Source organism: Poecilia formosa, unplaced genomic scaffold (genome assembly GCF_000485575.1).
Source record: "Poecilia formosa unplaced genomic scaffold, Poecilia_formosa-5.1.2 Scaffold306, whole genome shotgun sequence".
Taxonomy (NCBI): domain Eukaryota; kingdom Metazoa; phylum Chordata; class Actinopteri; order Cyprinodontiformes; family Poeciliidae; genus Poecilia; species Poecilia formosa.
The window spans coordinates 130,781-155,765 of NW_006800245.1; the positions used below are offsets into that span (position 1 = coordinate 130,781).

Consider the following 24,985-nt stretch of genomic DNA (forward strand, 5'->3'; position numbering starts at 1 on the left):
GCTTTTAGAGGAGGCAGTGACACCTTTTATGCTTTCATGTGTGGCTTTGACTCGGTTGCCTGTGCTAGAGCAAAAGCCCCTGCAGCGCAGCCCGGGCTGTGGTCTGTTTTGACATGGACTGTGAAACGCAAGAGCTGCGGTAAGAAAACGTCAGTTTCCCCTCTTGTGAGAGCATAAACCACATTTTACCTCTGCGTCTCTTTGAGTAACGGTGATATCGGGTCTCCCTTTGCATTGTGTCTGTACGCAGAGGGCTCTCTGTGTGGTTTCGCGTTCACACTCCAGCAGTGGAAATATTTTTGTCACTTGTTCTGAGGCATATTCACACATTCACACTTTTATCTTTATTAGCCAGGGTAAAATAAAAAAAATAAAAATAAAAAAAAAATCTTCAGCGGCAGTCTTTAATGTGTTGGAGGAATAGACGCAGAAACAGCTTTAAACTTTTTATTAATCTGTACAAACGTGTAACTCAGAAGTCACGGGAATGCAATGCAGCACTGTCTGAAAGTGTCTTCTACTTTATTTGCAAAATACATCTACAGTATAAACACACAACTATCTCATTGAATCAAATGTACAGACCTCTGACGTACCATGACACGGACATGTAGAAACATAACATCATGCGTTAGTCTAAGTGATTTACAGTATTGTCAGAAAATGCTATTTTTCTGTTTGAGTTTAATTAAAGTCTTAGTGCTCCAAAAGTCAAGTCGTCCTTATTTCCGTCTTCTTTTTCTCTTGTGTGGAACTTGCTGTACGACTTGAAAACTTCACAACTGCAAACGAAAAAAAAAAGACAGAAAAGCAAACATAAATAGCTTCAATGATTGCACATCGAAAATACACACAGAAGTAAAACCTCTACTTAAGCGAAACATGCAACGTTGAACATGCTAAACAAGGACAAAGCAGAGATTTTGGAAGCGAAATATCTTGTCAGTCATTTACAAGGTAATGTGATGTTTGAGTGTCTCTCAAAATAAGCTTCATTTGAGGTTGTGCATAAAAAGCATTAATCAGAAAATATTATTATTATTAATAATAGTAAAAGGAATAATTATAAAGCTTTCTCCGCTCTAGATAAGAACTAGTTCCTGTGTTACATAGCAACGATAAACAGCTATAATAAACAATAAACAATTCTGGAGAATTGAAATGAATTTAAATGGAAAACGGTGTGCACTTGTAAGGCGTTTTATCTCGTCTCCAAAGGACTTTTCACTACGTTCAGCAATTCTCAAATTTTCACTCACAAACTCCTACCTTCTGAAACTCCTTCAATCCGCTTAATCTCTTTATTTCTGCTCTTTACTTTTGATTTGAATACTATTTTAAAACGATCTAGTTGTGGAAAATATGTATAAAATACTACAGAACTAACTAAAATTAAAAATAATAAGAATAACATCAAGGAGTGCATATTATATTTTTTATTATTAAGGGGATCAAGGATGAAAATAATAACAAAATGAATAATAAAAAAAATTAACCTAACCTAATATAAATATAAGCCTAAACAGTAAGAAGAAATTATGAATTAAAACAACAAAATAAAAATTCACATGATGATATTTGTGTATTTAAATCAGGGCAAAAACAGGGAAGTTGACTATTTTTAAAAAGGTACATGCACTTTTTAAAAATAGTCAACTTCTCTGTATATAATACATGTATTATATGTATATATAAAACATATAATAGATGTATATATTTTTCTTATTGCTCACCCTATTAGGTTGAATGGTTTTATTCAAATACAATACATTTATATGCACTGCAAGGCCATAAAACACAGATGCACAACAGCATGCATGTGTTCAAACATGCAGAACATGAGCTTCTTTTGTAGGTTGTGTTTTCCCCCTGATGTCAGATCCACAGAGAAAAACAGGCAAATGAGGCAGCAGAAAGCCAGAAGCTAACAGGAACACGCAGCCAGACAGAGGAAGAGTCTGCTGAATGCATCTGGACACAACTTCATGCAATACGAACATAGACACCAAAAAAAAAAAAACACTTTTACTTAGATTAGTAGTCAAGTCAGGAGTTAATGTGGTTGGAAAGAGAACAATACAAAATGTTCACTGCTGTGACTGAGGTTACTTACAGGGCTAAACCCCACCAGTCAGACTACTGTGGAGAGGCCGACCGCTACATGAATGGCTGCTCTCTGGTAAAAGCAGAACAGCAATGAAAATAGAAGTGTGAGAATCTAAAGCCTCAACGAGAATCTAACGCCCCAATCTAAACCTCCAGGCGGGAAATTAATTTACAGTAGAGACAGTTATTTTAAGAACGACCCAAAACTGTAAGCATAAAATTGTCAAATTATTATTAATAATAGTAATTAAAAACAACAATAAATTTCAACTGCATCCAATTCTCACTTTTAAAATCTTTAATAGTTTGCTACAATCAGTCCTTGGAAAAAAAGGAACAACTCAAAAACATCAATAAAAGCCTTAACTTAAAATCCCTGAATATGATAATGGTGTGTAGCCTTAGTTACAGCCTAAAAAGAAGGAACAAAGAAGCTTCACATATTTAAAACTGTTGAAATTTGAGTCATATGGTTTTTAGTCTTGTTAAATGTTAAAATACTAAAAGTTCTCCTCTGTTCTTTCTTCTGACTTTTTTTTTTAGCTCTTAAAAGCAAAACTTTTAAGAGCTGCCTCAGGAAACAAAAACGGACAAAAATTGATGACGTGACTTGCAGCGTCATTTAACCGTTTGCTCTTGTGCAAACTCTGCATCCTCGTTTGAAAGACTCTTAAAATGAACCTCGAATGACCAGAACGCAACACAAAGTACAAAAATAAAGAACATGAAGGTGTGACAAAAATTTCCCCTGAATTCACAAACTTAGATAATTTGTCTTCATCTTACTGTAAAGAAGATGGATGAGAAACGTTGGATCAACACTTTCATCAAACTGTATTACACTTCAGCCAGTTCAGCAGAGATCTCCAGAGCAGACTGCGACTGCTCAGGCTCCACACTGTGGCTTTATTTTGGCCAAAAATTAACAAATAATGTCACATAAGCTTTCCATTATCTTTCAGTTACAGTTTTTTGTTCAAAAATCCAACAGAGAAGTAAAATTAGACACATTTCAAATATCAGAAGCATTTTTCTTTTCTCTAAGCCTCATGTAGGTTTTGCGGCTCTAGACAAATTTCATTTAGTAGCACCAGAGTCAAAAATGTTTCTGTTGGACTGGAGCAAGTCAGAAGACGTTAGAAAAGAAATGTGGTGCCTTTGCAAACTCTCATCTGCGGCACAGAGTGCGACTTCAGATAAAAAGGCCTACAGAAACGACAAACAGTCAGACACTTACTGCTGTGATGAACTTGGTGCCCTGCGGCTGGAGGTCTTCATCTTTGTGGAACATCGGCGTGGAGGTGATGGAGGGAGGAGGAGTGGAGGAGCAGAGGAAATCAGGCGACTCGTCGTTGTTGTTGTTAAACGTCTCCATGACGACGCTGGGAGGTCCAGGGATGGTGAGGGTGCTCAGCCCTGTGACGCTGTCGCTGGAGTTGCACTGGGAGGAGGACGTCTCTGAGCTTTCAGTGACTGGCACAGAAACACACAGAGGAGATCATCCAAGGCAGAAACTATAAAATATTTGAAGGCTAAAGTTCGCATTTGTCACACCGACTGCGACAGAGCTAAAGCTTAGGCGTGTGTTTGCGTTTGGCAGCTCCTAGTGGTAGCACCAAAGAAGACACTTTGGAGAACAAAAATCTGAAGAACATTATTATATTTTTTTAACCTGTCAGTTTCTTAAAAAGACAAATGCTGTGAGAGTTAAAAAAAAAAAGAGAGAAGAAAACGTAAATCAGAAATAAAAAAAAAAAGAGCACTGTAATCATCTCTAAGATCTAACTTTAAACCATTTTATCTAAACATTCAAATCAAGTATCCACTGACTCATGGAGGGCCTGCTGCTCACGACGTCCTGCTCCAGCTCGTCCTCCTCTATGCAGTCGTACGGCCACTGGGCGAAGGACGCCACGCTGCCCATCGGGTACAGGTGTGGGTGAGGGTGGGACGGCGAGGAGTACAGGTGGAGGTTGAGGGAGCCCAGCAGAGAGGACGACGACTGGCTGCTGGAGGAGGAGGTGCTGCTGTTGGAGATGGTGGAGTGGGGCCTCTTGAACGCGGCGCAGTGTTCGAACGACGACACCGCGATGGACGCCCGCGTCCGACACTCTGTGGGCAGAAAAGAGAACAGAGACGATGCCTGAATTGAAAAGGCAAAAGTAATTTCCAACGTTGAGAAGGGAAACTAATTTTCTGACATGGATTAGGTAATGTTTTTAAAGATAATTTTGATTTGGCTTTAGTAAAAAAAAAAAAAAAAAAAAAAAAGAAAATGTTAAAACTTTATGATTTTTGATACAGTGGTTCAGAGAGTTTGTCCAATAGCTGGCCAGAGAGTTAACTGGGTGTTAAAAACATTAATTCTCAAACATTTGATTTGTTTTACATTTTTACACATTTCCTTTACATATTTACCTCGACTGGTTAAAGATGAAGTTATCTGAATGAGTCTAATAAGACGGATAGTGCGGACAAAAAGTTTACTACTCACATCTACAGAACCTGTCCTTGCAAAAACATAAACTGTCCCTTTAAGGCTACAAAGGAAAAAGAAAGATGAGTAAAATCAGATTAAAAGAGCACAGCTCACCTGTTCCCTTCATGATGTAGTCAATGGCTCTATCACTGATGGCTGCATCGCTGGGCTTAATGTCCATGAAAGGTTTATTTCCAATCCCCATGGAAACCATCTCCTGCATACGGAGCTCTACGGTGAATAAAAACAAAAACAAACAAACAAACAAACAAACATTATTATTTTTCACCTGAAAAGAATCAGGCCGCAATCACAGGGATTCTAAATCATTTTTTGAGACCATCTGTGTGAAAGTTAAAATATACTCCAAGAATATAAATGATCTCAGCACAAGTAGGATGAAATGAATCCATGTAGGATGGAAGAAAATTGCAGAATAACTTCCGGCTTGTGATGGTAGGACAGAAAAAGCGTTTTTGCACATCGCTGGTGGCAACAAATCCACTGTCTACTCCTAACATTGTCTAGTCATAGTGAACAACTTAGCAATGTTTTTTTTTTTCCTTGTTTTTAGCAAATCGGTGTAAAAATAGTCACAGATTTTATGTGCTGTATGGACACTTTTTGTTTGACTTTGTAACCCACCTCTGTTTCTGAGGGCCTGCCTCCAGAGGATCTTCCCAATAATAGCCGTCCACACTGCCTTGACCTCGGCCGAGCTGGCCTGGAGTATGAACGTGTCCTGGGACTTCCTCCGACGGAACCAGATCTCAAAGCGAAGGCCGCTGTCACCAACGTTTTCCGTCATACCTATTTCTGCTGTCTGCACAGGAAAACACAGAAAAGTTTAACCCAAGTCAGTAAACAGAGATACATTTGGAAAAACCCCGAAATCTTACTTTGAAGGACTGCTTGTAGATGTAAATGTCGTATCCTCCCTCTATCTTCTTGGTCTTGCTGAAGAGGATGAGGTCCTCAAACAAGAAGACGTGGCGAAGGTATTTCCTGCGTCCGCACCAAACGATGAACTCATCCTGGCAGCGGAGCTGACCCTGCTCTTTCAGGTTCACCTGGAGAGGAAGCATGGCCGCTCACATGCGTCACAGAGAACAATGCAGTTCCTCGTGGGATGAAAACAAGATGACTTCCATTTCAGAAAATAGCTCTGATGACCCCTCAGTCGCCTTAGTTATAGAGACGTGATCTAATCCAGGGTACTCACGTCGCAGCCACGGATTGCATCCATCGCCAGCAGGTCGTTCCCGTGCCGGAGCTGAAACCGCACCATCTCCTCAGCAGTGCGAAGGTCACTCAGCTCCTGCTCCTGAGAGTAGCTGCACTCCTTTATCAGATCTTTGAGCAGCAGTGCGTATTTGCTCATCCTCTGAATGGGCTTCAGCAGGTAGGACGCCAAATCCATCTTGTCTCCGAGCTCCAGCTGCTTATTCTGGGCAAACAGATAGAGGAAGGCAGTTTAAACTTTTTTTTTTTATCAACGAGTTTCCTTACAGCAGGCCGATGTGACCTGTAGCTCAACTCTGGGGCCATGAGGAATGTGACCAGAGCAGTTTTAAACGCACCTTAAAGAACTCGTGGCCGTGGCTGCTGAGCAGAGCGTCTGACTGCGGCTTATTCTTGCTGTACAGAGCGTACATCCCAAACTGATCCTCCTGCACCCAACGTGAATCGGTTACCATGACTACATCACAGAGCAGCACGCCGTCATTTCAGCCGACAAACACATTAAAAGACCTCAGAGTGTGCTGGGAGGCACATGAATCATAGAAAAATCAGAAACTACTTCTAATTACGTGCTTAAATCCAGTGATGCCTTAAGCAGAATTTTAAAAAGTAAAAAATAAAAACACAGAACCTATACATTTTAATTATTAATTCAAGCTAAAAAGTTCAAGAATTATAGAAATAAGAAATAATGGAAAAAATCAATAAAAACCTGAACAATATTGGAAAAATGTTGAGATAAGGATAAACAACAAGGCAGAAAAAAAACATGCAAATAGAATGTGGGAAATAAAATAAAATAAATGATAAAATATAAAATAAGGATCACAATCAATAGAAAAACAAAGAACACGACATACAGATTCAATGAATTTGAAAAATAAAAACCAAGTACATAAACTGAAATAATAATGAAAATGTAATTTAATTTAATTTCTATATTTCAACCATTTTCAATTATATATGATATATTGCTTTAAAACGTTCTTCTTCATGCGTGATGTATTTATTTGTTTTGCTTATACACTAGTAATATAGTATGCTGGCGTATTTCAGCTTTCAGTTGTCGGTACATTTATTTCCTAAGATTTTCATCCACTTTAAGAGAGCTTTGACTTCATTTACGTCTCACTCTTGACTTTTACAGAGACCTCCACTTACATGTCGCAGGAAACAGCTGCTGATGCTCAGCGGAGAGTGAGCGCTGGCCTCCAGCTCCTTCAGGAAGTACTGGCTGTGGAAGTCCCACAGTTTTTCCAGGTTCCCAAAAATGATGCTGCGCTTCCCTCGCAGGTCCTGCGGCAAGTCAAGGCGCTCCATCTCGGGGAAATAGTGCTCAATGATGTAGCTGAGGGAGCGAACGTACTCCCTCTCTGTGGAAATCATTTCGTCCATGATGTGCTGAACTTTACTGGGAAACACAAAGATGCGAACGATTAGCACGTAACGCAGCTTACTGTGTTCATGTGAAGTTATTGCCAGAACAACTGGGTTATACCGTCACCTGCTCTGTTTCTTGCCATCTCCGTCGCTGCGTCTGCTGTGTGTCCTTGAAGGTGTGGACATGCTGCGGCTGCGTCCCAGAGCGGGACTGGTCACGTCGGGCCTCAGCAGCTTCTTCTCTGCCGACACATTGTTGGCAACCTCCAAGCCCTTGATGTAGACCCCCGTGTAGCCGTGAATGTGGCTGACGTCCGAGTGGCCGCCGTCCCTCGGGGTCAGCTCGTAGCTCATGGTCTTCTTCATGATCTTCTTCATCGGGTGCTTCCGCAGCCGAGTGGCCTTGGAGTACACCGGCTCAGAGTGGCAGGAGACGGTCGAGTCGACGGTGCAGTCGCTGTCCGTGTCATCGAGAGTGCACGAGCTCTGCCCCAGCTTGTCTTCTCCGTCCACGGGGAACGTGAAGCGCGACGGAGACGAGACGGAGCCAGAGGGGCTCCTCGAAAAAGGCTCAGCAGACAGACTCTTGCTGTCCTCAAATGTAAGCGGGGTAATAGCTCCGGGTAAGTGGAGACACCCATTAGCGCCGGGAAGTTCCGGGGGCACCGCGCAGCTTTCTGCAGCCGGTAAGGAATCCCCCGTGTCGACAGCGCTGGGGCTCTGGTCGGACGCCGAGGCTCGAGCCAACGTCGCTTCCAGCTGCCGCTTGGTCTGCTGGCATTTGTGCCACATGGAGTTCCACTGCTGCAGCTGCTGGGGGCACTCCAGCGAGAGCACCATGCTGTTGAGAGTGCTGAAGTTGTCCATGGAGAATTTAGATGCTTCCGCGCAGTAATCCTGCAGGATTTTCACCACAGACGGTGAAAATGTCTGATCGGGGCCGTCCAAATTCAGCTGGTGGAAATAATCCTGACAGTGCTCTATCCACTGCTGCGCCTGAATACGTGAGGGAAAGCAATTCATTTGTAGAGCAAAAGCATAAGCTGAAATGGGTTTATTCAAGTTATGAATGGTTGATGTTGAATTGACAATTTGAAACATTTAACTGTGACAACAAAAAGAGGAAAAAAAAAACAAGAAAAAATTCTGTGTACTTTTCATAGCAACGCATAGTGAATTAAATATGAATATATTTTCTTAAAACTGTATGACTAGAAAAAGAAATACCAACGTATCACTTGACTTTAGGCAGAATTAAAAAGTGATTTCTGAAACTCACAGAGTCATAGAACTCGTACAGGTTTGTTAGGACTTCTAACTTAGCCTTCCTCTCCTGTACTCTGCTCAAGACGGAGCCCAGACGTTGTTTAAAGTTGCAAGCAGCCAATTCTGGAAGGGAGCTGGGATTCTGATTCAGGAGCCTCATCTGGAACTGTCAGGAAAAAAGAAAAGATTGCATGAGAATGGCGTGTCTGAGAACAGCCTGTAAGAGATAGTTTGGATTTTTCAGGTGGGCTTTCAATGAAAAGACATGAGTAGTCAGTATACTACATGAAGCAGGGAACAGAATTGGAGAATTGGAAAAAAAAATTTGCACGGAAGTGTTAAGCTAAAGGCTTCTGGGAGGAAAATTGGGATAGGTTTCAGCTTTAAAGCATTTATTTTCCTTTTCAAGGTGATTCAACAGAACCATTTAGAGGTCGTTTCTTTTGTAGTTTTTATTTACCTCCGACTCCTCCAGAAACTGCTCCAAACTCTCCCTCATCTCTTTTATTTTGTCCGTAGACAAAGTTACAGATTCCAGAGGCAGAAGATGCTTCTCGCCCTCTACGCTAAACCAGCGCTTTATCTAGAAAGAAAAACACATTGTTCATCCAAGTAGTTTTGTTTTTCTCAACATCAAACAGTATTTAAGGATCTGGTGGAAAGGGATGTCTGAATCTGAACTCACCTGTTGTGTCTGCTCCTCAAACTTGTGAAGCTCCAGCAGATCCTCCAACTCCTTCTGCGACTTGTTGGACAAGATGACCAGTTTATGAACCTCTTCGTCTACTTGGTTGTAGAGTGCATTCAACATCTCAATTGCATCTCTGAAAAAAGCAAAATCACCACGGTTGGTAATTTACATTTTCACGTCACGGGTCCCGAGCCGTCGTCTAATTGTACCTGTAGTTTTCATTCTCACACGCCTCGTCCTTCCTGATGCGAGCGAGAACAGTCCCTCCCTCCAGACGCAGTCGGTTCAGACTGGTGTCGTCTAGTACGCTCTTCATGAGATGCCTCTGCTGCTCCAACACCTCAGACACCTCCTGAGTGGAAAATTAACGGATTTCGCAAAGGAACGGTCAGAACGTTTTAACATTTACTGATACAAACACAAACTTCTCTACGTTTTGTTGGGATTTTATCAGATAGACTTACACAAAGTTGTTCATAATAGTGAAGTAATATGGTTGTTAGCTATTTACTAATAAAAATCTGACAAGTGTGGTGTGCATTTTTTTATTTAGCTGCTACGAATCAATACTTTGTAAAACCACCGTTTTAGATGCAAAAATGGGAATACTTTAGAATGGCACTGTGTATTAAATAAGAAAGTCAGGGATAAGAAAAAAACATCAGACATCCAAATTTGTCCCCTGAGGGATCACCCAGATGTTTCCCAAGCACACAAAGCTTCTTATTGTATTCGAGCGAGTGCTTTACCTGAGTGGTCTTGAGGTCTACAGAAACACTCAGAGTCCTGATGGACTCCTGGAGGAAGCCGATGGCTGCACTGCAGCTGCTGGCAAAGGGCTCAATTTTCTGAACGGAAAAGAAAACAAACCGAGACAGACGTGGATTAATAGCATTACCACAGTCAAAACGAAACTATTGCCACACGTGAAACCAATCATGCTTCGACAAGCTCGCAGGCTTTTCGCTATAATTGTTTGCAACATTACAATGATCTACCTTTGTATTTTTACTTGCAATAAAAAAAAAACTAAATAATGCTAACAACAACAAATAAAGGAAAAGAAAGCTTTTTTTTTTAAAGCTTCTTGAGCCTCGTAAAACAGATGTATTTACAATTCTGGCAACAGAAAAGGTGCCTGCGTCAGACGCACTTGTCTGAAGCTGATCCAGTGGTTGTGGTCGTAATGATAGGTGCCCTCCAGGTCTCGTGTCAGCTGGGTTTGATCGATGTGCTTCAGCAGCGCCTTCAGGGATGAAAGCGTCTCAATCTGTGCAAAGGAGGGAAAAAGAAAAAAAGGGTCTGAGTTAAGAGCATGCCGCTAGTCTTGCCTCAGAGGAACAGCAGATTTAAATGCCTGCAGGTCAATTCCTGCACACAGCTAATCTCAGTCATCAGACCAAGTAGTGAAAAGATGAAAGAGGAACATCCAGACATCTTTCAGACGTATATAAATAAGTAAAACAATTAGACGTCACTTTTACCTGCACGCCAATATCCCTGTCCAGTTTGGCTGATCCATCTTTGTCCACCAAGAACAGGATTGAATAAAGTGCATTCGGTACTAAAGCCTGAAAACAATCGAGGACAAACTCCAAATGAAAACAATGCCTTTTATTCCCATATAAGTTTCTCACAATGAGAGAAAAAGACAATCTTACATCATGTAGAGAAAAGCCTAACCATAACATGATGATATGTATCGTTTGGCTTTAGCTGCAGCCAACCAGCTCCCAGCCGGTGGTTAAAAACAGACAAGTAAAGACAGGCCTTGGTGCGAGAGCCCTGAGGTCAGACATTTTTTAAAATATGCCTTGGAAGTGCAGGCACTATTCTCTTTAAGGTGTGCCTCCTCAAAAAAAAAGCAAACAAAAAAAAAAAAAAAAAACCCAAAACAAAAACACAAACCACACGGTGTCGGAGTCCGAGAGGCAGAACAATTGCAAACGTGTAAGGAATGAAACGTATCATAGCTCTGGTGCGGAGACATAACATTACAGACATTTTTAGCAAGGCGGAGAGAAAACAAAAAAAAAAAGCATTTGGGTGTGTTGGAGGGTAATTACATACTTTCCACAGCGGGCTCACCTGAAATTCAAACAGAGATGACAACAGAGTTGGGACAGGCTGCTGTCTTCTGCTGTCTATTATAACAGCCAGACCTTGATCACGCCTTTCTTTCCTACAACCAGAGTTACGGTTAGTGTGCTGCCTTGATCCAGCACATGATTGCATGCAGTTACACAGAAATTAATACTCTCTATTCTAAGGCAGCAAAACCCCTTTATATGTGATTATCTTGTGCTGGGTTTAGAGACATTTTATGTTTGCTTGACTAACATCAAAGACATGCACAATGTTCTCCGAGTGGAGGAATGCCGAATGCTGGACAGACGTCTCCAGCAGCAGACTCCATTCATGAACAAAATGCTCCAATATGCTGCTTGAAAGAACCAGTTTGTACAACTTGTGAAACGACAAGTGCAGAGATCATTTATGTTCATCATCTGCAGTTACTATTCCAATTTGGCTGTGTTTAATGGTGCATAATCCTGAACACGTGACACATACCTCAGGGTTGAGTGGTAGTAGCCCAGTAAACACGTTACATCGCTGACTCTGCATGTGTCAAGCGTCCACACCTCAGCTCTGGTGCACACCTGAAGCACCGGTCTCCCTCCACGGTCTCGGTTTCCTGGAAAAAGAGGAAATGCATCTCAGCGCATTTTGTTGGGATTTCAGTGTAATGAAAATGATTTTCCAAAATAACCGTGACACATATTTGCATCCGACCTCCTTTACCCTGACGCCATATATTCAATTGCCTTTAACTAGTCAGTAGAGTTCCCCTGTATGTCGTTTAACCTAAAGAAGCTGCTCTGTGAAGGTTTAATGGTCTGTTAGAAAACATTAGTGAACAAACAGCATCATGAAGGCAAAAGGACACACAAGACAGGTCAGCAAAAAGCTATGGGAAAATTAAAAGCAGGGCTAGGTAATCAAATTATGTTAAATTTGATTAGTCAAAGGAGAAGATTGCACATTCCATGGATTACATCCTCCCTATGGTGAAACATGTTGGTGGCAGCATCATGCTGTGGGAAGGATTTCCTCATATGGGACTTAGAACCTAATCTGAAGTGATAGGAAGATGGATGGAGCTAAATACAGGAATGTTATTAAAACTATTAGAAGCTGCGAAATCCAGCTTGCAGCAGTAATTGCAGTGAAATGTTTGTGTTAGGGGTTGAACACAAGGATGTGTCACCATTTGTAGATTTTTATTTGTAAAAAAAAAAAAAAGTAAATTAACCTTTCTCATTGTTATTATCATCTTGCTTATAATTATGCAATATTTTTAGTTTACCGCAAGAAATCACAATTAAATTCTTTGAAGTTTGAAAGCAGTATAATATTTCCAGTGGAACATGTGTCTTCCTCTTGTTTTCTCATCTTTCTTGTCTTTAGCACATAGGAGCACAGATGGCAACATGAAAGTTTTTTTTTTTCATTGAAAAGGTAATTGATTGCATTTGAATGTGGCCAGCAGTTTCAGAATAAGTTGGATTTTAAAAAGGTTCGGAGTCCTGCACATCCAAGACAAGGCTTCGACTTTGAAAACCCAGTCTTACGTTCAAAAACCTCAACAATATTGATTTTGTGTGCAACAATAGCACATTCAGATTGTTATCTCCTATAGGTCCAGTTTCCCAAAAGCTGTTTGGGAATAACTTTATTGGTGCTAAGTAGCAAAAATAATTTGAGGAAATAGTGTCATTTCACTTGCTAGTAGTCACAAAGTGCCAAAAAGTATGATTTTAAATGGTTTGATGCTTCACTGATTGAAATTATTTTGAATACAGGCCTTATTACTTAATGACTAATTGGTTAAATACTGTATTGAATTCAAAATGCTCAGTTATTGGACCACATAAAAACAGAAAAATCTAAAGAAAATTTCTAAAAGGCCTTCAGAAAGAACAAAAAAAGAAGAAATGGAAAAAATGAAAGAAGCCTAACTAACAAAGTCAAAATTTGAAATGAAATTTGAAATGAAATGAAATTTTATTCGAACATGATACAAATATAAAATAAAATAGTGCACAGTAACAAGAAGTGCATAAGAAAGAAGAGAAAATACAGATTTTTTTGTTTCAGTTAACATATCATGCTCAAAATGGGGTAGGAAGAAGTGAGAACTTATAAACTCCTACCCCTAAATAATTTAAAGAAATACAAGTCGGCATTTGAACAGCACTGCACATGCGAGACGAGCTCACTGGATGCAGAGAGTTTCCTACCTGCTAAGATCACAGCCCTTGAGGTGAGCAGCTCTTGATTGATTTCTGACATCAGTTTGGGAAAGGCCGGATTATAATCACAGGAAGATCTCTGAGCAGAACCTGGACTTAGGGTAATCCCATTTTCAGCTTTGGGACTGTGTGATTCTTCAACACTTGTTTTGTGCCATCTGATGTCACTGCTAACGCCGTCGGTACGCTGACCTGTAGAGGTAAGCGCAAACGGTGAGCACAGCTCTCATAGGCTCCTTACTGAGGTTTACCAGTGTTCAACTATAGAACTAAATTAGAGGCTTCCCTTTTTACTGTCCCTTGTACCATGGAAGAAGTGGTTATTTGTGGAGAATTAAGATGTTATCTATCGGTGAGTTCACCCTGAGTCATCAATGGGACCAGATGTGTGGTTTTTCTGAGTCACAGGTGAGTCTGGTGTTGTTAGACTTTCATATTTTTACCTTCGCCTTTCAACCCAGTCAACCCGGAGGCTTTGTTTACAGGAGTGACGGTCGAACATTCCCAAGTGATTCCACACATCACAGCCTTAATTCATTTCCAGAGGGAGCAAACAAACTGCAAACACACTCCTGGGTGGCTTACTAAACGGATACTAATGTCAAAACACAAGAATTGTTGAGAAATAAGTTAATCAGTAATGAAACAAATACATCAAATTACTACATGGATTTAATATAGTTAAACATTTCTGTTGTTTTAACACAAGTGTCTCAAGTTATCTGATGTTGGCGTGTAATTTTAATTTAATTAGCCAAACTAAGTGGCTAATTAAATTAGCCACTTAGTTTGGCTAATTACTGAATAATTTCATGATTAATGTTTTTTGGGGTTTTTCATAAATTTTATTAACCTTGTTCTCAACACATCAGGCGTCACACAGTCTCTGAAAACCCCCCTTTCCTTTCTTCTGGTGTCAGACTACTATTTTATGATTGGCTGAAAATTTAACCTTTGGAGAGGTTGTAACGTAGGAAGTTCAGAGGGAACTCTGAAGTGCTGCACAGCAAGAGAAAACTCTGGTCACTGTGGATTTTTGAGTGTACAATATGAAAAAAAAAAAAGTTGTGCGATTCTGAAACTGCAGCTTTTTAAAAACCTTGGTGTGCCTCGATACCAGTAACTCGTGTTAACCTTGTTATAGTATCGTAAATACAAATTTGAAAATTTGAGTAATTGTTCACACATATGTCACCAAACCGTTACTAATAACGTGCTGCACCCACTCTGCGGGTAGCTCTGCATGTCTTTGCCATTGATTTGATGGATGACTGTCATCTGTTGGCTCTTTAACCAGACTGAGGCCTCTGGTATTGTCCTGCTGTGCACCATGACAGTAAACCCCCCCATGAACAGCCTCTATTGTCTTTAAACAGTTTGTGCATTTCCTGTGCGACTGCGTGACCAGGACTGTGTTCGCAGCACGTTTCCTAAAATACTTTGTTTCGAGAGGAAGTGACCGACATAATGCAAAGCCGCCCTTTTATCATCCTGTGTTTTTAGGCAAAAGGTGATCCTAAATCTGCACAGGTTGTTGTATTTGAGATGAAAACCGAGTTTAAGTATTGCAAACATTTCCTGTTATTATGAGAGATTCGGCATCTGGCTGGGTTTTTCTGTTCAAAACAAGCAGAAGTCAATACAGGTAATGTTTCTCAACAACATCACCATGGTTGGAAAGCATTTTTTAGCCCCCTGGATCCCTAGTGACTGCTTGACTCACAAAGGAAACTTTTGTAAAAGAGGGAACCTATCTGGGATCGTCAGTGCATCCCCCGGCAACCCGAATAGCATTGCAGCGTCATCTCATCGGGGTCCCTGCGGTCAGTTTACAGGGTTTACAGGATCTTTTGTAGGCTTTGAATTACCACTGTGAGAAAACTGGCTCCGCAAAAGCTGAAATACGACCTCGGCAAGAGTGATGAGCTTTTACTACAGTGTTTCAGATGATCGACAGTTATCTTGTCATCAGGAAATGTCTCTCTCAGCGATATTCCACATATTTAGCAGAGCACACACAGTTTTCAGTGCGCGCTCACAATTCACGGAAGACCCAGCGCCATTTAAAAACAGCACGATTTCCGAGGTGGGACCCTCACATCTCTGTTTTCCTGTGCCACCCATCGCAGACCAACAGAAAACAAAACAGACTCATGGCAGGAAAGAAAACACAGGCTTGAGCGCAAGCGTTTTTTTTCCAGGGTAGGGCCATACATGCCTCCCTGAATGGGCCAAAGAACACATAGCGTGGGCTTTAAAAAAAAGCCAATCACTCATTAATGAGACATTAAAGCCTCAGAGACATAAGCTGTCTCTACTCCTACTGGAGAACCAGCCATTGGATGAACTGTTGTGACTGGTCCTGCTGCAGGGCATTACTGCACACCCTGCTATTAGTTTGAGGTTTGTCAAGCTCAGAGGGTATTAGTTGATGAGTGATAAGTCATCATGTTCCAAATAACGGTAGAGAAAGCAAAACTTGTCAAGCAGTCATTAGAATTTGAAAAGGAGAAATTAAATCCCTTCATTTAGGTCAGAAATGCATCATTTCTTAGTTGAAAACAATTATACAGATTTGGGGAATAGTTAGGCAGTGTGATTGTAGGACAATTTTCTTGTCAGGGATTAATGCACATTTCAGAACAGAAGTATTTGCTGTAAAAGCAAGGCGTACGTGACGATAGCTAAGAAGTACAATAACATGCCAGTGAAGGAACATATCATAATTACTGCTATGCAATAAACTTGTGGTCAACTCAATTTGTTAGATAACTGTACTGCTGTAATCTTTACCTCATAATTTTTCTAAGGTTTCCTGAAAAAACACATTTAGCATTTAGTTACTTGCTTTAACAGAAAGTTCAGCAGCTGTTGTGTTTCACAGCTAAAAACAACTAAACGGGTAAAGAAGCAGAGCGGCCTTAATACATTTTGTGTTGCTAGGTCATATTTTATATAGTATCTTGCTTACACGGTATTGAGGTACATTATAAGTGCGACATTCAATGTGTTTTATTGGGATTTTATGGCATGAGGTTAATAATTGCTGCACCAGGACATACCTGAGTCCTCTTTGCTGCTCCTCTTCTCATTTCCAGGAAACACAGCCTCCACATCCAGCTTCCCAAAGCGGAGCGTGTAACCGTTCATCAACTTTTTGGGAGACACGCTCGTTGAACCTCCAGAGGAGGATCGCTCTCGGTGGCCTTTGACCTGGCCTGCCTTGTTAGTCCTCTCCAGCGACTTGGAGCGCCTGTCTGACCGCCTCTCAGCGCTCCGTAGCCCCTTCTGCAGGTAAAACAGAGGTGTGTTGGGCCTGGAGTCGTCGCTACTGAGCCAACTCCGGCTGCCGAACTTCCAGGTTAAATGCTCTCTGGGAGAGGCGCAGGTGTCGGGGCTGCTGCCCGGTGTCATGGCTCGCTCTCTCGAGCCAGTGCTATGTTCAGGGCTTTCTTCCAGAATGGATTCAGAGCTGGACCCGAGGGTCATTGGGTTCTGCAGGGCCTCCATGTAGGATTCCCTGAAACGTCTCCTGCTGCTTCCATTTGATCCAACAGAGTCTCTCGGGCGGCGTCGGAGATCTGGCGTACTGAGATCCGTATCGAAGGAGAACCTACTCGACCCTGATTCTCTTTTTCTTCCACCAGCGTCATCATCTGCTGTTTCTTTACCAAACTCCTCTACGTGTCCCTCTATTTTAATGACTGGTGTTACTGGTTTTTCCCTACAAACACGCTGGTTTTCACCACTTGAGTCCTTGTGGTTTGTCTTTGGGGAGGTGGGCTCAGAGAAGATGGAGTCAGCTCCCAGAGAGACCAGGGACTCCCTGGAGCTGCGGTGGCTGTCCAGCGTCCCGGTGGAGCCGCTGGTGCTGCAGGTGCTCAGGTGACCCCTAAAGCTGCCTCTGCTGCTGCAGCGAGCTTGCATGATGGCGTCCGCCGTGCTGCTGACAAACAGCGGGTTGACCACGTTCTTCCACGGCGTCTTGTACACGGCCGTACCGGTGGTGAGCAGGCAGTTCTGTAGAGGGTGCAGGTTTCGATCTCGTGTCACATTCTGCAGGAACTCAGCCGTGAAGACGCTGCCATACATGCTCTCTGGAATGGGGATCTCTGCGATGGCCTGCCCACTGGCAGACAGGCATTTTATCACCAGCTTCGCAGCTTTGCGCCCCAACGGAACGATCTGGAAGTAGAAGTCTCCTTGCTTCAGTCGAACCTTATGCAGCGGTGCAAGTTGCAGGACAACTTTCTCGTGAATGCAGAGGGGCCATCCTTCGTGATAAAACAGCAGGCCTCTGAACTTTACCTAAAAGAACGGAGAGACGTCAATTAATTTTAGATTTCCCGAAACGTATTGTTACCGTTCGTGTTTTATGTCTCCTAGCACTTGCTCTGGCTTCAATTTACATGTGCAAAGCTGCTCAAACACATGTTTAAGTGTAATGGAGGGACAAGATGCTTTTACAGTATGTTCTGGCTGAATCACTCAGAGCGATCACTCGGCTTAAGACAAAAAAAACCTGTCTGATCAGGCCTGGTTTCGAAGCAACCACAACACAAATCTCCGCTGTGACAGCATTAAAAGAAGAAGAAAGGAAAAAAAAAAACAGACCTAAAGATTCAACGCTCAAGGGTTGGTTTCTTTCACTTCTTATGAAAACCGAGGGAAAGACTGAGGAGGTGATCTCCCCCTGAAAGCTCTCATATTGCCTGCAGTACAAAGACTCTCATGCACAGCGATCTGTTCTCAGGGGCCAGGCTTATGTGAGGCTATTGCTCTGTGGCTATCGTCACAGTGCAATCAGCAGAGAGTTGAATACAGAGGAGTAAAGTTTCAGTGCTTTGGTCTTAAGAGTCCTAACTCGAGAGAAAAAGAAATATTGAGTTTCACTTTGTACCCCTTTACCTTTGTTTCCCCCCCCACCAAAAAAATAAATTGTTTCCTTTTGAAGTCATTAATCAACTCTTTCTCAGAGCCACTTTCGCTATTCAGCAAAACCTTTTAGCCTCAACTGTATTGTTCAATGCTCTTTCTCTCAAGTTTCATATTCCCTACAAAAGTTAGGAAGAAACCTGGTTTCATCAAACCTGCAGTAAATCTCTAACTACATTATGCCCCCAAATGGAGGCTGAAATAAATCCCAGCAGACACTCCCAGATTCCTCAATTTGACCGTGTCCAGCGAAGCACTCACGCAGCTCTCCTTTTGGACGATCTGCAGGATCCTCTTGGCAGGAAGCAAGAAGTCGATGAGGCAGCGGAGGCCGTCTCCACGGTACTGCCTCTCCACCACGCTGAAGAGCTGCCACAGCACGGTGGAGGCGGTGGCACTGAAGGGACGGTAAAGCGCAGACAAGGTGCTCTGGATGCAGTTGTCCAAAGACTCTGCGTCCTGAGGGAAAACGAGAGGCACAAATCAGAAAAATATGCTTTTCCCAAGGCATGCACTGAGGTGAAAACTGCTGCTTGCACAGATTTCTGTCATCATCTAAACGTCTCCCATCTGTAATGAAACATATGAAACATTTGGACAACTACAGTCAATGGTTCTGGTTAACCCGAAATAAAGTACAGCTGTTCCTGTTGGGTTTATTTTTGACATTTCCATGGTTGCATACTTTCTCTAAGACCTTTTTGTTTTTTCCAGAGATATTACAACGGACCAAAATTATATAACTGCACAAATGTATCAATCAGAAGGAAGACACTGCAGGAATGTACTGCATGTGAAACAATCTGCTGTATTCTCAAGGCTAAGCAGTACAATTGCAAGACAGAAGCATTTTACTCCAGACAGCATTTTGTTTGGCTAAAATCAACCAAACCCTGGTGGAGAAATGCTTTATAATCTGATGGAAACCAAACTAAACCAGGTCTAAAACGCATGATTAGGACTGAGACAACAATCTACATCACAACACCGTACCAATAGTGAAACATGATGGTGGCAGGACCATGATTTGTGGCTTGGAGGAAATTACAAAGAGTTTTATTTTGACCCAAAATCTTGAGGTGTTTGCAAGAAAGTTGAAGATGAAGAGAAATGTATCTTTTCAGTATATACAAATAAAAAAAAGGATTACTTTGAGAGAGACAAATAAAGGCTTAGGTATTTATAATAAAAAAAAACAAAACAATGAAAAACAGAAAACTCTTGAAAGACCATCAAAAAAAACCTGGGGCATTATCATTTGCCTCCTTGGCAGCAAACATATTAGAAATTGAGTGTGAGTTAAAACTTTTGCACAGCATATTTATCTACACAGAGCAGATAAATCCAACTAAGCATTCGTCTGTAAGCATGCGAGTGCCTGTGCAGGATTAAGCAGAAGAGTCAGGATGTTAGCGCATCCTAGCGACGGGAAACACCTGGTCAGAGCGACATCACCTCCATCACACACAAACAACCAAGCTGGAAAGTCCAGACTGGTCAGATGTTTTAGGCAGGGTTGTAATTCTGTAATAACAACAAAGTCATCACACATTATTTGACTCGCTCATGACCTCCCCCGACCACCATCCGCCACCGACGGAGGGGAAAATGTCCAACGCTGTTGGCTACAACGTGTTTGACGGTGGGACAGGACATCTGAGAATGCTGAGGTCCTGGATGAGGTTGACCTGCAGTGTAGGTTGCTTTTTGCGGTTCAGGCTGTGCCCTTCCTCTGATTAGTCACAGCCAAGGCCAAACATCGCCCCGCTATCTGTCCTTCCTGAGTGGAACACAACAGTGGAATAAAGACATCTGTCTTCAACGATAAGCATCCAGATCTACGGCCAAACGGCAGGGAAAGTTGGGGCACCATAACAGCCGTGTAGCCCGTTGAAGAATGCAGGGCTTAAGGCCTGTTATGCTACTTTCTTTAGAAGATCTATGCTACATTTACATGACAATATACATGCATAAAATGCCATATGGAAATCAAGAGACACCCTTTAGAGTGTCAACCTGTAGGACAGCCTGTGTTTCACCCTTTTACAGGAACGGTCCGGTTCATCTGAGCAGGCTTGGCATCATCAATTAGTGTGAGTACAATTCAGCTCATTTGGATAAAAGCTGCGACCCCTGCAACAAGGCATTCATTGTGCACTCCTCCTCTCTAAGTGGCATGTGCTGTACAGTGTTGGTGCCCAGAAACAAAAACGCCCACTTCCATTAGCAGTCAAACATTGCTTTGGTTGAGACAAACATTTCTCTGGGCATTAGTCACTGTTGCGCCTAAGGGGAGAAGAATAAGGCGGTGTTTTATTAGAGGAGTGCTAACAATGGGAGGAAAGCCCTTGCTAGGACTGACTGGCGAGTTTGTGTTCAGGTTTCAAAGGCATAGCAAAAAAACTTGCCAGTGACAGAAGCAGGGTTTTGAAGAACAATTACCTAACAGAGCAGAGATTTGAGTTCAATTGCAGTTCAAAGACAGCTCATCGTGCAGGAGTGGCTCTCCGTGTGATCCGGCGCAATGGTGTTGCAACAAAATGCCACAATGTCGATAAATTTGCATTATCTCATTCCCTCTGTGGATAACAGAGTTCGTGAGAAAATACAGGCTCTTTGGACACAGGCATCACCTGAAAATACTGTCTGCTCCACAAATATAAAACACACACATCTGCATATATCAGCTGGAGGACTAAGCCAAACCACCAAAGCTGGACTTCCCATTCGCTCCGAGCCACAGAGGAATGCAGTTTTGTGTGTCTGGCTGCAGAGCTTTAGCCAGGATGGAAGCAAAGTGGGAAGTCCCACCCTTTTTGATGCCAGGTCTTTGTAAAATGGCTGGCTACGCTGATGGAGGGGCTGAGGTGGTAATTGTTGGGTTTGGGTTCCAGGTGGGACGGTTTCGTCTGAGTGGTGGGTGAAAACAGCTGTTCGTAAGGTGAACACACAGAGTGACGGATGAGACGGGAAAACATGAAAAATAGAAACTGAGGTTTTATTTGGTTTAAGTTAAAGAAAGTTATCTTAGCGTACTCCATGACTTCAAAATGAATGAAGATTCAAAACCGGTACAAAAGAGTGCAACAGTGAGGCTGCTAAAAGAGAGAGAGACACAGAGAGTCAGAGGGACAGAGGTGGTCACCGACGCATTTAGTGGGTCACAGACACAAAAGACGTTGCCTACCAGGACTCCAGTGGAGCATGAAGTCACCAGGGGAGTGAAACAGGAGAGCCCAGAAGCCCCCATGTAGGCTGCTCACTAACCAACCTGCTAACATCCCTTGAAGGCAGCAGAGTGAATGAAAGCCGGCAGGTTGCTCAGACTTGCCCCACTCTGCCAGGTGCCAGGATGCCAACAAAGGAGCAAGGTTAGACCCCCGCTTTGAGCAGCTGGATTCAGCTGCTTGATCTGCATCAGGGGAAATCTTATCTCATGAGGGACGGTCAGGAAAAGAGAGGCAGTAGGGAGAGGTTTGGCTAATCTTAAACAGATAAGTGAGTCTTGCAAATGTATTAATATTCCTGAAAACATGGTGATGGCAGAATCATGCTGTGGGGATGCATTGCACTGTTTCCGTATTTCTATTTTCAGGAAATATTCAACACCGTTTAATCTTTTCCTCCCATCTCAGTGAACGGTTTGATATGACAACATGAGAAAAAGTAAAAAGTGGTTTGAGTAGTCTTCAGACTGACGTAAATTGATTGAAGTACTTTTCCCAAAAAGTTCCCACAGGATTTATCAGAAAGAGTTGACTTATATCTTCAGCTTGGAACTAATGACTTTTTCCAACAGGATGTAAACAGCACTGACAGGATATTGTCCCCGCGCTGAGCGCACAGTCCCAGCAGACCCCTATTGATGTTATTAACATCCTGAAAACACACATTTGTTGGATGTCTTTGAAATAATCCAACTCCTACAAAGAGGTCTAATAATGAATGGGGGTCCCTTTAACGGCGCGGGGACAGCAGAGACAAAGGGAGCTAACAAACTCTGCTGGTACCTTAGCAGGGTAAATATAGAAAGTGTGCACTCCAAAAACAATCGAGAGGCTGATAAAAGAGGAGCATCTCAGAGAGAAAACAAATTTAGGACTGACTGACTTCCTTTAGTTTCAAATAGGTGAAAAAAGGCTCATCTAAGCACCAAAACTTGTTTAAAGCCACTATTCAGCAGATATCAGATCAAATTAAAGGGATATTCGTCTGTATTGAACAGGAAAGTAACTCAAAATCAGACACGCTGCTGCGCTTCTTTCTGCTTCACGCATTACATGTACGAAAAACCGTAAGGTATGTTTTGGCTACAGCCCTGGCAGTCATAATATTAGCTGCTTGTGCACTGCTACATCAAAAACATCTATCTGTGGAATGTCTACAATCATACCTACAGGTTGTCGTTATCAGACATTTCCCAAAATAGCTTTGTTTTCAGTTGACAGAACAGAAATGAAACAATATACCCGAAAGAGAATTATTGTGATAAAAAAAAAAAAGAGTTTTGAAGCTCATACCTTAATACTCAGGTAGTTATCACAGCTGCGGGACTTTGCCCTGGGGTGCATTTTGCCCTGTGACAGCATTTAGGCACCAGAAGAAGATCCGAAACATCAATAAATAATGTAGTCAAGTCTGAGTTGCTGATCTGACCCTCCACTCTCATGATATCAACTGGTCCAGGTCCAGCTCCATTTTTTTTTCCATCCGCCCCCCTGCCTGCCACTTTCTGTCTCTCCTTCAGCGTGCTGTGCAGTCGGCGACTGGAGCAGACTGACTAAACTCCAGAGCGTGAGAGAGGCAGAGAGCTGGCTTCCCCGTCACTCACCCTCCCTTCTTCTCCCTAAACAACTTCCCCCGCCCTGCGACTGCCGCCGCTCCTGCTCTGCTACTGAAGCCTCCTCCAGCTGGACAAATGCAGCAACTTGCAGCCCATCATTCATAAAATACTCACACTTACCTAGCCTGTTGCTTCCAAGCCCCAACATTCAAACAATAAGCATGCATCGGACTCTGACCAGCTCTTCTCCAAACTCCCCCCCACACACATAAAATAAAACCCTCGGCACCCCCTGCCTGCAACTAGCAGCTCCCCGCCAGCCCTCTTGCCTCAATGGTCTCCCTTTGTCACCACAATACAAATGGACCAGGGTTTCAGCTTATTCTGCTGCTTTTCAAAAAGAAAAAAGAAAGGAAGACATTAGCACAGGAGCAGCGGCTCAGGTCAGGGTGTATAATAGCATTCCTATTAAATATTGTCACGGTGGAATGCGCAGTTCTCTAGCCGGCTAGAGAATGAAGTTATAATTACCAGCTTAGTTAACATTCCTTAATAATTACATCTGACCAGCAAAAAAAAAAAAAAAAAAATTAAAAATTAAACAGGCACAGACTCAGAAACCTGGACGAGGGGAGAATGGATCTCATTTCTTTCTAAACAGGAAATCTATGTGCAGTGAGAATGTGAAGATCACATTAAGGTAGCCTGTTTAAACAGAGACAGTAGTGAGGAAAGGTAATTAAGTTGGTTTATATTTAGAGAAATGGTTGGCAACAGACAACAAAATGACCAGAGAGAAACAAGAAGACCCACTGTCACTCAACACTTGTGGGCAAACTCTCTGCACGACTATCCAATAAAATGGACTCTTTTTTTGTGTGTAGCGGAGATATTAAAGGCTGATTCACTACACTATGAAACTATATGGTCTGTGATGTGATGTTAAAGTTTGTCTTGTTTTAGTCTCTACTCTATAATCTTCAATGTAAACAGAGGACGCACATACCTCATGTATATAGTCCTCCTCCCTCCAGCAGTATGCTGTTTGGACAAAGACAGAGCCTATAATTACTACTGAAACTTCTGAAACAGGAACGTTTTCTGTTTTAGTCTCTTTGCAGTCTTCATTCTCATTTGTTCTAGATGAAAATACAAAAACAAGAATCGAGGAGCTTCTGAACTCTAAGCGCAATAAGGAAATGAAAGGAGGTTTCAGGTTTTTTTGAAAAGCTTTAAAGAAACATTAAAACAATTTTAAAAAATACATTTTTATATAAAACGCTGCCTTGGTGTTTCATAGCCTTCTTTAGTGATGAATCTTAAAGCAGATTAATAACATCTACAATTCAGTTATAAAATGACACCACGGTAACTGTTATCATTTCTTATTTTTGAGAAAAAATGTAAAGCTGGATCTATTTCTCAACAGAAAATCTAATTTATGTATCATTTTAATTTCTGTACTTTTCATCAACACAAATGCTTTGTATTGTATTGTGAATTTCAGTGTTATCAGTGTGAATGAAGTATAACTTTACCGTCAGTCTTTTAGGCGTATTTTAGGAAATTAAATAAAATTTGTAGATTTTGAATGGAAGATTGAATGAATTTCACACAATAATACAAAACTAAACATGAAAATTAAAGTTTTGTAAAGAAAATTTAACACTATTTGTATAATTGTACACCAAATTGGTCCTATAACTGAACCTAAAGGAAACACCACCATAAGTGTGGAGAAAAGAAGACTGAACATTTCAGGACTTTCACATTGGATGTTTTTTGAAGCA

General features: G+C 41.9%; 1 protein-coding gene across 2 annotated transcripts; it reads right to left on the reverse strand.

The window, feature by feature from the left end:
- Positions 1 to 433: 433 nt before the first annotated feature.
- plekhg4b (pleckstrin homology domain containing, family G (with RhoGef domain) member 4B) lies at positions 434 to 23,191 on the reverse strand. Of its 2 annotated transcripts, XM_007572653.2 has the most exons (24): positions 22,933 to 23,191; positions 18,674 to 18,871; positions 16,540 to 17,785; positions 13,466 to 13,669; positions 11,736 to 11,859; positions 11,253 to 11,346; positions 10,649 to 10,735; positions 10,318 to 10,434; positions 9,914 to 10,012; positions 9,374 to 9,516; positions 9,159 to 9,297; positions 8,934 to 9,056; positions 8,487 to 8,639; positions 7,332 to 8,203; positions 6,989 to 7,238; positions 6,166 to 6,255; positions 5,808 to 6,032; positions 5,485 to 5,655; positions 5,231 to 5,408; positions 4,700 to 4,816; positions 3,937 to 4,218; positions 3,344 to 3,579; positions 2,114 to 2,176; positions 434 to 782 (listed from the first exon to the last, which is right to left on the reverse strand). In XM_007572653.2, exons 1-23 carry the CDS (start codon positions 22,999 to 23,001, stop codon positions 2,132 to 2,134), a joined length of 5,262 nt encoding a protein of 1,753 aa, XP_007572715.1. In that variant the 5' UTR covers positions 23,002 to 23,191; the 3' UTR covers positions 434 to 782; positions 2,114 to 2,131. The 2 variants fall into 2 exon arrangements, with proteins under 2 accessions (XP_007572715.1, XP_007572716.1); XM_007572654.2 differs by lacking the exon at positions 2,114 to 2,176.
- Between the last annotated feature and the right edge of the window lie 1,794 nt (positions 23,192 to 24,985).